Source organism: Aedes aegypti, chromosome 3 (genome assembly GCF_002204515.2).
Source record: "Aedes aegypti strain LVP_AGWG chromosome 3, AaegL5.0 Primary Assembly, whole genome shotgun sequence".
Classification (NCBI taxonomy): Eukaryota; Metazoa; Arthropoda; class Insecta; order Diptera; family Culicidae; genus Aedes; species Aedes aegypti.
The window spans coordinates 332273501-332288180 of NC_035109.1; the positions used below are offsets into that span (position 1 = coordinate 332273501).

Genomic DNA, 14680 nt, shown 5'->3' on the forward strand with positions numbered 1-14680 from the left:
CCCTGCTTTGTCTGTAACCGATTCGATATGCTTCCTGTGTGCCAGATTTCTGTCCAAAACGTAACCCAAATATGGATGTGTGTTGGCAAGTTCTATCCGTTCGCCATGTAGCCTAATTCTCACATGGTCAGTGCGTTTCCTGGTGAAAGGGATTATTGCAGATTTTTGTGGACTTACCCTCAGGTTCAGTGCTATCAAACTGGCATGTATTTCGGCTAAGAAAGCGTTACACCGTTCACCGGCTTCCTCGACTGTGTTTGCGGTCACTATTGCCGCAAAGTCGTCGGCGAACTGCACTATGTGCAAAAGCTTTGTCACTTCTTGAAAAACATAAATAACCTGGTTCTAATGATTATACTAAACGACCTTTATACCAAATTACTTTATGTCAAATGTATTTTTTCGTTCCTCGAAGCTGTCATCAGCGAATTTCGCTCATTCGCCACCAGACGGCATCGTAGTTTGTTTTGAATTTGTATGCACCCGTCGATGCACTCTCGTCTGTTGTCCGATGCACTTTTGTTCGCGACCGACCGTTTGTACACCTCGTCATCTTCAACGGAAATGTTCGTCGTTCGTCATTAGAAAATTTATAATTTAATCGAGTTAAAATAACAAGAGAAAATGATTCCGGAGCTTCAGGACGCGATTAGCGTCGCACAGGAAAACCTCTACCGTGGCTTCATATCTTCGAAGAGAAGTGGCATCGATTGGCTGAATGTGAGTAATGGAAATATTGATTGGTGGCCGGTATCTTATTAGATTTGTAATGAATTCGTTCCAGACTGTCTGCGGAGATTTTTACAAACTGTTCCGAGTTCTGCACAAGTTCCTGGCGTTTGAAGTGGGCGATAATGTGGCGGTTATGGAAATGGCCTTTCTCTGCCTGTCGCAAATCGTGGTTTGCATTAGAAGCCTGGAAAGAACTTTAACGATCGAACAGGATCAGAAGTGTGTTTTGGCGGTAAGTATTCAGGTCTCTATCTTAATCCAAGTCCAAAGTCTCAAAAATCCCAAATACTATTCCAGGATTAAATCCTATTTTCCTTGACCTGATATACAGTATGACTTCCAGGCTAACGTAATGAATAAAACAGGAAATAAATTTCTCCAAAAATGTTTCCATTAATTCTTCCAGCAGTTATGCTTGAAGATCTTCCAAAGAATTCTAGAAAAGCTCATAAAAAAATCTCTAAAAGGATATTCCAGAATTTTATCTCTAAATTTGCTCCAAAATTCGTCCTGGTATTCTTCCAGTAAGTTTATTTAGAACTCTTAAGGAATTCCTCAATAAATTTATCCAAGATTTATCATAAGGTTCCTCCTGAAATTTAGCAAGAATTTTCTCCAACATTTCATCCACGAATTACTACTGCAGTTCTTTTAAACAATTATCGAGTAACTTTTCAAGTTAAATCTCCACGGATTATTCAAAACTCAATTCGAGTTTTCACGCCAACAAATAATACAGTACTGCAATCATTCCGCACAAGTTTTATTTTTCGAAAGTTTTATTCAAAGTTTTTTTTTGAGGTATGGCATTTTATTAGAGATATTTAGCAAATGATTATTTTTTCAATAATTATCTTAGCAATTCATCTAGAAACACCTCCAAAAAATACTCATATGCTGTGAGTTTAACTATTCATAAGATATGGTTAAGCAATACTTTTTTTGGGATTTCACCAAAACCATTTCTAAAAAGTATTGACATTTCCCTGGAAAAAAATCCTGGATAAATTCTTTGAGAGCTTTCTTGGAAAATTTGTGGAATTTCTTCTTTAAGCTAAGTATGCTGTTTCGCTCAAGAAAAGTAAAGAAATTCCTTGACTGAAAGGGTCAAGAAATTTCCTACAGAGAGTATCAAGAAAAAAGTGATGTTCTTGACCATTTCTTGGGAGAAATTTTCCACGCATCGAGATAGGCGATTCCTTTTCTTGTCAGTAGCAAACCGGCCTTTACGAAGAAATTATAGGAAAAATCTCTGGAGTAATTTCTTAAAGTATTCTCAGAGACATTTTTGCTAAAATCTTAAAGAAAATTCTGAAAGTAATCCTAGGAAATTAGTTGAGACATCTCTGTAAAATTTATGATTCTTGAGATATACTAAACGAAAATATTAAACTGAAATCCTAGCGAAATCAATAGAATAATCACTGGAGGATTTAGCATTTTCTTATGAAATTTGTGAAAGAATATTTTAGGAATTCCTGAAAAAAATTATGGTAGAGACACTGGAGTAATTTCTGGGGTTATCCTTGAAAAATTTCAGGTTCAATTCTCGAAGGTATCTTGAACTCAATTAGATTTGGTCAAATTCTTGTGGTACCTGAATCAGTTTCTGCTAAAATTGCTGCAAACAGCAACCCAAGCAGTAATACTAGTAATTCTCAAAAATTAGGAATAAAAATATTCATACATTCGTTCGGATTGTACATTGTTCGGATTATTTTTGTTTTCTTGGTTCCAGTTCGGTCTCAATTTTCAAGCATAAAGACTCTGAAAGTCCTATTTAAAAGGCATTCAGTCGCTACCAGCACTGTATTAAGCATGCAGGGTTATTACAACTGAATCAGATTCCTATTTTATTGGTTAGTTGGTCGGTGTTTAGTCAGACCGGACCATGTGCTTTTTAACGATTTTAGGAAAACGTATTCCAAGCATTCAAAATGACAAAATATTTGCATTATTTGTCGTAGTGTTCTTACTTACTTATTTGATGGAACATCTGTATCGAAATTACATCGAAACAGAGTCTCTATTTTTAAAATCTTGGGACTGGGAATCCGGAGTTGATGGATTTTACGATACAGAGCGCTCTGTTGACTGAATATACTTAGCAAAGTGATGGAACTGTGGTCCCGAAGCTGCTTCTTTTCAGAGCTATATAAATTATTAGAAGGAGTTCCTCATGGAGACCAAATGTCCATTCGACGAAATGTCCGTACTTTCGACTAAATGTCATTCGACTAAATGTCTTTCGACCAAATGTCATAGATTCTTCCTCACGACATCTAGGATTGACATGTTTGGGCGTTTCTTGAACTTTGCACCACTTTCCTGGCCATTTTCTTGTCCATTGGACCACTTTTACGACCACTACCTTCCTTCCTTTGAGCACTCAGACGCTCCTTGAAGGTTCTTATGATACGAGACACAGTTGAATTCGGAAATCCTAGCTTTTCAGCGATCCATCGGTGGGACGCATCTGGATTTTGATTAAAAGTGCACAAAATTTTTTCACGGACACTTTCTTGATTCGACGACATGGCCAGAACTAATGTATGAATAACTTTGACAGATGTAAACAATACAACATTAACAAGAAAGATGTTCAGAGCTCTCATATGAGCGCTTAAAATCTTGCAAACCTTGCGGTCCATGGCATGTTGTGAGAACATCATGTTGAGTCATGTGAAATGTTGTGCCATTTTCATCATCATCATCATCATTGAAACGGTTCCCAAAGTCACGTTTTATAAAATGTGCTGAAGGCTAAGTAGCTCGTCATTCGATTTAACAACAATGATTACTTTTCAGCTTGCTTTTCAAAGTGATAAAACTCAGTCTTGATAGTTTATATGGACTTGAAAAAGTATCACTGTACGCGCTAACATGCATAAAGTATGCTGATACTTTTTCAGCTGTGTCAGTGCAAAACCAACTGATTTTCTTTGATTTCAAATCGTCAGATGAATTAGCAACAATCATCAACGACAAATTATTGAGGTTTGAAAATTTTATACGAAAACTAGTGAATAAGATATCTACTAAAGCAATTCATTTCGAACTTTCAGAAGGAATCTCTGTGCATTTACATTGTCAAATATAAAAAAGGGTCCGATAAAGTGCATTGAAAGGTTTATTTGGACAATTTTTTGAAAGTAGAGTCATGTATTAGTTAGCTGTACTTTTTACTGGATAAGATTTATAGAGTCAGCCTTATTTTACTCAGTAGCCCTGGCAAGTTTGAAATCATTACATACATTTCTATATCGGCTGTTTAGATGAGATATGAGTTTATAAATCAGGATCTTATCGAAAGAAAGCTAAATGATAGTACTCAGGTTTTAGTTGACGTATAAGTGCAATACTTTTTTCAAAGAAAAGTTGAGAGGATATTTTTCTTTCACAGAATATTAACTTTCACACACAATCTACACACTATCCAATACGATTTTTTCTCATTACAGTCCACTCGTCAATGTTTCCTGGATCGGATCATCTGGTGCATAACCAAGATCAAATCATTTGCTGACGATGAGTCCTCGTTTGCACAAGATTGTACATCGGAATCCAATTTCGTCAGTTTTCTTGACTTGGCCCTGAATTTGGTTGGTCCACTGACGGTTGCGTTTGAAGATTCCGGACAGAACCAGGCACAGCAGGATGCAGATACGATGATGGAGTGTGCAAGAATTAGATCGGTTGTTGAAGCACTTATAACCCAATCGTTCGCTTTCGGGAATGTTTTGGATGATGAGGATAAAACTCGGCTGACCAATGTGTGCCAGAGAGTGCTCAAGGAATGTATAGGGCTGGAAAAGGAATCGGCTCTCGTGGAAGGAGCAGGGCGTCCCGATGGTCAAAACAGACGCTTGAAAGCTAGCGTCTTAGAGAGTGCTATTTATCAGTTGGAAACACAGGTGAATGATTGTCTTTTGAAGATAGTGTTTGAAACGTTTGCCGAAATGGACCGTAAATTGATTGGGCGCTTGAGAAAAATGGTCAAGGAAGGGGCGAGCGATGAAGAAATCGATAATATGACCAACAGGATTGATACCATGGTGGATCGAATTATGCAAATTGGACTGTTTGCAATTTCTTATGCTGATAACTACAAAGGTAGGTGCCACGTTTTTCTCCCGATCTACGTCATACTTACTTTGTCTAAGCAGTTTTCATCAAGGACGGTTTTAAAGGTTCAATTAATATAAAAATCTTTGATTCAAATGATTGGATATTGAATGTCAACTAAGCAAAATTATTCTGCGTAATTAATATGAATCTTATCTTATGAGTCGTGTCAACACTTTTATCAACTCTCTCTTAAGGTGACCAAAGTGCTCCCTTCCATCTACGCGGTACCGCCCTGAATCGATGAAAAGCTGTTTGACCTAACATGTTAATTCTTTTCCAGCTGCTTCCGATATCCGTAGCTGCTTGGCATCTGTGGAAGCTCTTGATTCCTACTTGATCCCTTCTTTCTACGTAAACTGCGAACACCACTCGAAACTGCTCGAAGATCATTGGTTAGAGGAATCGGCCCTCCTTCGATGCCATGTTCAAAGGATTATCGACAGCAATGCCTTCGCACTGTGTTTGATCGAAATCCTCGAGGCTGGCATCGATCGTCTGGTTGAATCGTTCAACTCAATGGATGCCGAAAATCTTGTTCGCAAAGCGAATGTGTTCAAACAGCACATAGAAATCAATGCCGGGGATTTGAACCTACATCAGACCGAAACGTTGAAAATCCACTTTGAGGATTTTAAAATGATGACGCTAGAATGCAAAGCCATAGTTAAGTGCTTCGAAGAAGATCCTTTGATTGAGACAGACAGAATTTTGAAAAGATTCCGTGTACTGCTGAGCAAGCTAAGGAAAGTTCAGCTCTCGATTAGCGCTGGCAAAGTAAGTCAGCCAAGCAAAGGAGCGGCTGTAGATTTATTACCACGAAATGTAGCTCAAACCGACGAAGAGAAGGAAGTCGATCAAAGTGTAAAAGATTTTTTCAGCAACAGCGTTCAGAAGCCATCCACTGGCAGTATTTTATATCGCAGTACAAGGGGAGAAAAATCCCGTCGTGATTCAACGGTTTCTCTGCTGGAACTGAAAAGCTTTTCCGACATAACGGCCCAGTTGCGGAAGCGAGCAGAAACTACGCCGGATAGGAACATCGCCAAGGGATTATCGGCTGCACATTCCAGCAGGAAGAAGTTGATCAAGCGAAACAGTTTGCGGGTGGTGCTGTTTAAGCGCCAACAGAGCAAACAGACGGCAGAGTATTTCGAGAGCTTCAAAAGCGACATCGATCTGCAAATCACTGGTAGGTAGTCATAATGTAATGAAACCGGAAGGAGTTTTAAAATGCGTTCTTTATAGATATTCTAGATCAATTGACTGATTTATCGAGCACTTTTACAAGACCCCCGCAGGAACTACAGATAAACGAGACCTCGTTGGAGAAGCAAGTGGAAGAAGTGGCTCTAACGGAAACGGAAATTCGATCGAAAACAAGGAAGTCTATCACCAAGGAGGAGATAGCGATTCACGAAGACAACAGAATTAGTATAAATATCACTACTGATATTTGAGTTTAGAAATTGTTTCTATAATCATTGTGTACTTAAAGTTTAACTATTTTAATTTACTTATTTCTGCATGCTCATGTCAAACGAAAATATAAAACCAAACTAAAATATACACTGTAGCTTGAACTGCAATTCTTCGAACATTCGAATTGCCACAGGCGTGGCTTCCATTGAAGTGCCTTCGTAGCTCACAGCTAACGTGCATTTTTTTAATGAACAAAAGACCACGAGTCTTAAAGTCCGAAAACAAATGATCACTTGGTTGGACAAACAAACTTTCAAATTTGTGTATGGTCAAAAGAACATAATAACAGCCCCTTATTGAATTGTAATTTTAAATGACCACCAGCAATATCTGTAAAATAGTTCATGAAAAAATATGTATAAATCCGTGGAGAAATTACTCGGAAAATTCATAATAAAACCTGGAAATTTTCTAATGGAAAGAATGTTTCTTTTTAAATTGCTGTAAGAACTTTTTGTGGAATATATTGAGAAAGTTCTGATGAAATCCATGTAAAATCTTCAAAAACATCTATGGAGAATGTCCTGAAAAAAATTAGACAAAGAATCTTTGAAAATATACCTGGTGGTATTTCTGAAGGAATGCTTAAAAGTATTCATAGAGGTTAGAGACAAATGCCCCTTCTGGGTAAAGTCTCTCTAAAAAAAAAAGTTCATAGAGGAATTAGGAGGAGTACCCAGTACCGGACAGCACCCAATGCAGGGCAAAAATTATACTTCGATAAAAAAAACGACGTGTCGCAATATAGTTGTACTTGATGAACGAGGCTTTTGAATACGAACAAAATAATTTTAAATACACAAGGGAGATAAAAACCGCTCATATTTTTATTCTGAAAATATTTATCCTTTACAGTACTAGGTGCCGACATCAAAGTTTCAAATTTCTCAAAACTTTCAAAATCAATGGAACAATGATCTATTTGATACAACAGGGGAACATCCCTCGGTACCGGACAGCACCCAATACCGAACATCGTCGAAAAATGGTGAAATCATGGTTTAATCAGCATGGAGTATTAGAAGAAAAGAAAGCTATTATAGAGAGCAGAAGAACACGTTCTTTGTAATATGGTTTTGTTCTACTTCGTCGTAAGCGCTATTATTCGTCGTATCAAACATAAAATGTTCCACTACGGCGGATATTCAAACTTACCTGCAACATAGATTCATTTTCCAAGTGTAAATTTGTGAAAGCAGTTGTGGTTCGTACACTGGTACACCAAAAAAGCAATAAAACTACTGTACAGTCAACTTTCGTTCGTTGCACTAAACCTGTAGCCCACTTATGTCGTTTTCGTTTTTAGAAACTGAGTCGGTGATCAACACATAAATAAACTAACGTCAAGCAAAATGTGGTTCGGTCGAACCTGAACCGGGTTGGGGTTGAAACTGTGATTCAGAACGGGTTGCGCCAGTTCCAACCTAGGTTCAAAAACGAATTCGACATTAGTGAAAGACTTTCACTAATAGGCCTTTCATGTGACAGGTCCGTCTATGCATTTGTTTACATCGGTGGAGGACCGGTGCTAACACGAGGCTGTCATTTCCATAGAAGAACTGTCACAGAGCTTCCCGATCAGCTGATTTGGAACGTCATGTGAAAAGGCCCATCGGGCTGAGTTTCGAGCTGTCAAATAACACACACGGAGCCGCAAATTAACCCAGCTTTGACTTCCCCGTTAAACATTTGACAGTTCAACAGCCGACTAAATTGGTTGAAAAATCGGTCGATTGTTGCACCGACGCTTATGGAAGATTAACACAGGGATTAATCTTCCATTTTTGCAAGTATGAAGAAAAAATATCCAAACTTTGTTTGCATTCGACTACAAATGACACGCAGGCTTCGTCCTTTGGCGGAGAGGCCTGTGTCATCCGCAAACAAGGATTTTTGACATCCCTGAGGTAGCTCAGGTAAGTCAGATGTGAAAATATTGTATGATATTGGTCCCACAATGCTGCCTTGAGGAACACCAGCTCTTACAGGAAGTCTTTCAGATCTGGAGTTCTGGTAATTAACCTGAAGTGTACGATTTGACAGATAACTTTGAATTATTCTAACAATGTATGTTGGAAAATTAATGTTTTTTAATTTTACAATCAAACCTTCATGCCAAACACTGTCGAATGCTTTTTCTATGTCTAGAAAAGCAAGACCAGTAGAATAGCGTTCAGATTTGTTGGAACGGATCAAATTTGTTACACGTAAAAGTTGATGAGTGGTCGAATGCCCATGGCGGAATCCGAACTGTTCATTGGCAAACATTGAATTTTCGTTGATGTGGGCCATCATTCTGTTCAAAATAACCTTTTCAAATAGTTTACTGATGGAGGAAAGCAAACTGATTGGACGATAGCTAGAAGCTTCTGCAGGATTGTCTGGTTTTAAAATTGGAACAACCTTAGCATTTTTCCATTTATCAGGAAAATATGCTAATTGAAAAAAAAATATTGAATATATCAACTAAAAATAATAAGCTACTTTGTAGAAGTTTCTTGATGAGGATGTAGAAAATACCATCATCGCCAGGAGCTTTCATATTTTTGAATTTTTTAATAATAGCTCTCTAAAGGGGGGTCCGTAGCCTTGAGGTTACGCTTTCGCTTCATAAGCGGAAGGTCATGGATTCAATTCCCAGCCCCTCAAAAAAAAAAAAAAAATAACCCGTCCAGCCACCAGAAGACGCCGCACGGAGGACCGTGCATAGTGGAGCACATCCATCCTCCGTCAGTATCAGATGGTGACTGAGACAAATTGACCCACTTCGCAGGCAGCTAGCCTCAAACAACTCAGGAACACGGCAAAACGAACCACCGCAAGAGCAATGGACTATGGCTTATGGAAATCGATTGGACCAACAGCAGAGCACTCTCCTACCTGCTCGGTGTGAGAGCAAAAGAGCAGAAGAGAGTGGAAGCAGATGTAAATATAGATTAGTTAAAAATAGAACTGTATCGGTAAGGAAGATACAGATTAAACTGTTTCCGGCACAGCAGTGGCCACGAGCACGGAGTGCCTTAATAAAAAAAAAAAAAAAAAAAAAAAAAAAAAATAGCTCTCACTTCTTCCAAATCAGTCTCCCAGGAATTTTCGAATACGTTCTCTTGATTGAGAATATTTTCGAAGTCCTGAGTATCTTGATTTTCAATTGGACTAGTAGGGGTGATCGGGGCAATATGGGCCGCCTAAGGAAAACGTCATAGAATGCATAGAAAAACAGCAAAAAATATGGTTTAAATGCAAGTGACTCGCACTATAAAATGTTATCTTCCATGTTACGTCGATAATTAATGTTAACATTAACTTGCAAATTATTTCAGCAACTTTTTGAAAAACCATGTTTATCTACGTAGTCACCAACCATATGGGGTATTATGAGCCACCCTACGGGGCAGTATGAGCCACCTCATTCAATCGAATGATTTTTATTTAAAACAGTATAGAGAAGTATAGAGTACTCAGACCATGGTATACTAGTACTAAATTGCGATACTTGGTTCAACGTATTTTCTAGCAAAGTGTTCCACTTGTAATGGTGCATAGAGATGACTATGCAGTAAAAAAATAATCTGGTATATTTAGGCAATGCATTTTTATGTTCAAAACATCGTTTGAGGCGAGATGGACCACCCTTGGTCTTAGCCTGAAATCAGCAAATAAAAAAAAAACATCGTTTGTTTTGCTTAAATCTAGGTGGCTCATTTTGCCCCGCCCCTTCATCTTGAATAAAATATATTATTTTTCAATAATTTTGTTTACGAACAAAACTAATTTTGCTCACGAACTGTTCATTATGATCAGAAGTTTCAATGGATTGATAAAATTCACCAGAATTATAAATATAATTGACTTAAAGGCTTAATTAAAAACTGCCAAAGTTATAAGCTTTTCAATAAAAAAAATTTCATGACGAAGGACAAATGTGTACATTTTTGTAAATATCTTGAGTGTTCAAACGAATATTCTTACGGTTTTTATTGTGGTGGCTATTTGAGGCATCCTTTAGCAGATCCTAATGACACTAGACATTAAAACACTGTTTTTGAGGTCAAAACCGGGGTGGCTCATACTGCCCCGTATGTTCATATTGTCCCCATTGCCCCTAAGCCCTAAATTAAAATTGTGCGCACTTTCAAACTGCATAGCAAGTTTTTGAGCTTTTTTCGCAATTAGTTAGTAATAATTTGTTTTCCTTTTGCAATGCCAGTACACACGATTCTGTTTTTGCACGGGGGATGCGTACCGTGCAAAAAAAGTTTTCAGTTCAAAATTTCAAAAACCGTGCAAAAAAAGTAACACCATTTCTCGACGTTTCATGCAAAAATAAGGTTTTGGTAGAAAAAAAAAAATGCATGGAAACTTTGGGGATGAACCTGCCTACGGCAGAAAATCCCTTCAATAAAAAAGTAATTCAATTCAATTCAATTCATGCATCAAAACTTTTTTGCACGGCCGTGTAAAAAAAAATCCGTGCAAAAACAGAATCGGATGTATTGGCTTCTGAGATTATTTCATGATTTTAGATAATTTCCAAAAGGGCTCAGAGCCAGGGTCCATTTGAGAAATCTTATTTTCAAAATTTTTGTTTGTTAATTGTGCAAAACGTTTTGTTCGGGAGTGAACTGCCCTCCCAGCTACGTCTAGATGTTACGGCCTTATGAGTGACTGGTTCACACACAATCATAGATACAAATTGTAAACTCTCTATTTCAAAATATGAGCGAGAAAGAGCAAGGCATGTTTATTAGGATTTCAGTTGAAATATAGTCCATCTGCAGACTTCAGGCAGTCGCAGTTAAGCTACTGGTTGCACTAGGATGGAATCGTTTTTTAAAACCCAATATGTAATCTATAATAATAACTTGTTCTGGAAATATATCTGGTTAACGTTAAACTAATAAATGTGAGTTTGTGCTATGTGCTAATTGCTGTGTTCTTGTGGTCAATTGGGGAAGATGGAGGCTCAGATCATGCCATGGATACCCCCCCCCCTTTCGCTAAGAGATTGTGACTACTAGACAACCCATTCGTGTTGGAGTAATGGCACAAGTTATCGAAGGCCTGCAACGACGTTACCCCAACACGTTTCTTGATTTCTTTCTGCAAATTCTGCCATATAATTTTCATAGCAGGATCGCGAGTGCGTTGAAATTGCCCTCTCACGTTTTTAAGATGGATCAAGAGTTTAAGATCATCGTCTATAATCACGGATTCAAATTTTCACATTTTGGAATTGCAATGCACCTGGCTTCAACAATGGAATTTGTGAAAATTTCAAGAGCTTTGTCAATATCAAGTTTGATTTGTAAAGAAATGTTAACATCAAAATTAGAGTCAAAAAAAGTTCCATATAAAATCCAGTCGGCTCGAAAATAATTGAAAGTGGAGCTGATAGGATTGAGAATGTAACAGGGACATGATCAGAATCAAAATCAGCATGAGTAATCAGTTGGCTACAAAGATGACTAGAGTCGGTTAAGACCAAATCAATCGTAGAAGGATTTCTAGAAGAGGAAAAACATGTAGGGCTATCAGGGGATTGAATTGAGAAATATCCTGAAGAGCACTCATCAAATAAAATTCTGCCGTTGGAATTACTTTGAGAATTATTCCATGACCGATGTTTGGCATTAAAGTCACCAATGACAAACAATTTTGACTTATTGCGAGTCAATTTTTGCTAGTCAGTTTGGAGCAAATTAACATGCTGTCCAGAGCATTGAAAAGGCAAATATGGCAGCTATGAAAGTATATTTACAAAGATGTGTTTCAACTGAAACACCTAAAGTTTCAAAAACTTTAGTTTCAAATGACGAAAACAGTTGATGTTTTATACGCCTATGAATGATGATTGCAACTCCCCCAAATGCCCCATCAAGTCGATCATTACGATAAACAAAAAAGTTATGATCTCTTTTGAGTTTAGATCCAGGTTTCAAATACGTTTCATTAATAACTGCTATATGCACGTTATTAGCTGTAAGAAAATTATACAGCTCGTCCTCTTTACCGTTCAGAGAACGAGCATTCCAATTTAGAATATTTAAATTATTATTTGGATCCATTAGAAAAACGTAATCCAATAACAATTTGATTTGTAAATTTTACACCTACTTGGACTGCTTCAGTCATAGTGGTGGCTTTGAACATTGCATCAATCATGGGATTCAATTGTTCAGTTAGAAAATTAAAATCAAAGTCAGAGTCACTTAAAATGGGTACATTTGATGATTTTCCGTTAGAATTTTCGGTAGACGAAAAGGCGGAGTAGATGTTACTTGTGGCAGTAGGGTTTTTTTTTGGCATTTGATTTGAATCAAGAAGAATGGGTACTCATAGTACGAATAGGGGAGGAGTTCAAATTACCTGCTACGATATCGGCAAAGGATTTACCGTGGGTTGATACGTTCGAAATTAAAAGATTCGAACGGCTACCCGACGGATTAAAATTAGTTTGTGAATGAACATGATTATGATTTTCCTGATGGGTATGATTCCTAATCAAGCGATCGTTAACTAAAAAATGAGTATTGTTCGATACTCTACCAGGCAAATTCCGGAACCGACCGTTATCGTAACGGATATTTTCTTTTATCTGCCTGCACGAGCCTCAATGACTCTCTTGCGTGAAGGGCAATCCCGAAAATTTGACTTATGATTCGCCCCGCAATTAGAGCATATAAACGGCGGTATCTTCCTTCACTGGACGCTAAGGACGTCTTAGCGTGAGAAGAACCTCCGCAAATCATGCATTTAGCATCCATGCGGCATTTTTATGTTCCATGACCCCACTTTTGGCACCGATGGCACTGAGTGGGGTTCTGGTTATTTCCTCCAGGTTTCTGGAAATGTTCCTACGTCACACGGACATCGAACATAAGTTTAGCTTTTTCTAAAGCTTTAATATTATTTAGTTCTATTTTGTTAAAGTGAACTAAACAATATTCTTGAGAAAGCCCTTTCCGAACAATGCCAGATTGGGTTCTCTTTTTGATAATGATTACTTGGACTGGGGAAAATCCAAGTAAATAATTTATTCCATTTTTTATCTCTTCAGGTGACTTATAGTCACTTGAGAGACCTTTCAAGACGACTTTGACCAAACGTTCAGTTTTGTCGTCATAAGCAGTGTTGCTCAGACTCATTTCCCCGAAAATAACATTTTCCGAACTACGAAGCCACGAACTACTACAACCATGCTCTATCCTCCTAAGATAGAAAAGCAGATGGTTAAGCTTGAGTACTGCACACAAAATCGATCAATTTTGATCCCAGAGAGCCACAATTCAAGTTTCGGTGAAATGAAATGGGTGAGTGAGTGAGTGCGAATCATTTCACCGAAACTTGAATTGCGGCCCACCTAGATCGAAACTGTCGGATCCCATGTGCAACACTCAAGCCCAACCACCTCCCCATCCATCTCAGGAATACAACGCACAGTTATAACAGTTCATGGCTTCACAATTTGAATTTCGGGGAAATGAGTCTGGTCAACACTGGTCATAAGTAAAAAACTATGCTTCTTCTCTTCAATATGTTTGAGAAGAAGTTCGCGATCTTTAAGAGTTCCCGGCAAAACGCGACAGTCTTCTTTCTTTGCGATTTGGAAGGAAACCTTGATTCCCTTAATGTAGTTCAAGATCTCCTGCCTAAATCCCCCAAATTAGGAACAACTGACCACGATAGGCGACACTCTTTGCTTCCGCACTTGAATCAAAGATCCTGGGCTAGAGGCTGCTTCGATTTGGTAAGATCCTGGGCTAGAAGCTGCTTCGATTTGGTGTTCGGAATATTGTCTAGACTCTAGAGCATCGAACTGAATGCCAACCAGGTGCTAGGCAGCCATGTTTTTGTGGTGAGCATCAAACTCAAGAGCAACAACGTACATTGGCCTAATTATATTTGGGAAATTTTCCTTCAATACTAAAATGTGTTTCTAGCTAACCACATCAACCAAAATTGACTTGCTGTACTGCAATCTAATAGTTTGCAACCGTTTGTTTGTTCGAATTTATGTTGTTATGCAAGAAAAGAAATTTTTCGGAGAAAACGATTTCGCCATCATCGATTGTTAGACCTTAAACGGATATTTGTTGAGCTGTCAGTGGGAACCACTTCCCAGTGGGAACCAGAGATGTTTGCTCGTTATTTTTCAATGGGGTTGTATGGGCGGTGTCAGGAGGCTGCTGAATGCTCATTTCGATGCAATAATCAACTATTTTAACCTTGGAAGAAAGTTTGCATTCCAGAGAAACGTCCTTTCTTCCATTCTTGCCACGTTTAGTGGCAGTTTTAAATCCCACTTTTTTGGAAGGAAGTTGGGAATTCAGAGATTCAC

At 38.1% G+C, this 14680-nt stretch overlaps 1 protein-coding gene across 1 annotated transcript; it reads left to right on the forward strand.

Annotated features, from left to right (window-relative positions):
• The first annotated feature begins 416 nt into the window (after positions 1-416).
• On the forward strand, positions 417-6426 carry LOC5567239 (serendipity locus protein alpha). The gene is made up of 5 exons (XM_021851988.1): positions 417-720; positions 785-964; positions 4194-4845; positions 5141-6049; positions 6106-6426. Exons 1-5 carry the CDS (start codon positions 625-627, stop codon positions 6315-6317), a joined length of 2049 nt encoding a protein of 682 aa, XP_021707680.1. The 5' UTR covers positions 417-624; the 3' UTR covers positions 6318-6426.
• The last annotated feature ends 8254 nt before the right edge of the window (positions 6427-14680 follow it).

Bases quoted from the DNA above. Each gene is read 5' to 3' on its own strand.
- LOC5567239 (XM_021851988.1), top strand. From the start codon at position 625: ATGATTCCGGAGCTTCAGGACGCGATTAGCGTCGCACAGGAAAACCTC. The intron at 721-784 runs GTGAGTAATGGA...AATTCGTTCCAG, and splicing joins GTGGCATCGATTGGCTGAAT to ACTGTCTGCGGAGATTTTTA. The intron at 4,846-5,140 runs GTAGGTGCCACG...ATTCTTTTCCAG, and splicing joins TTATGCTGATAACTACAAAG to CTGCTTCCGATATCCGTAGC.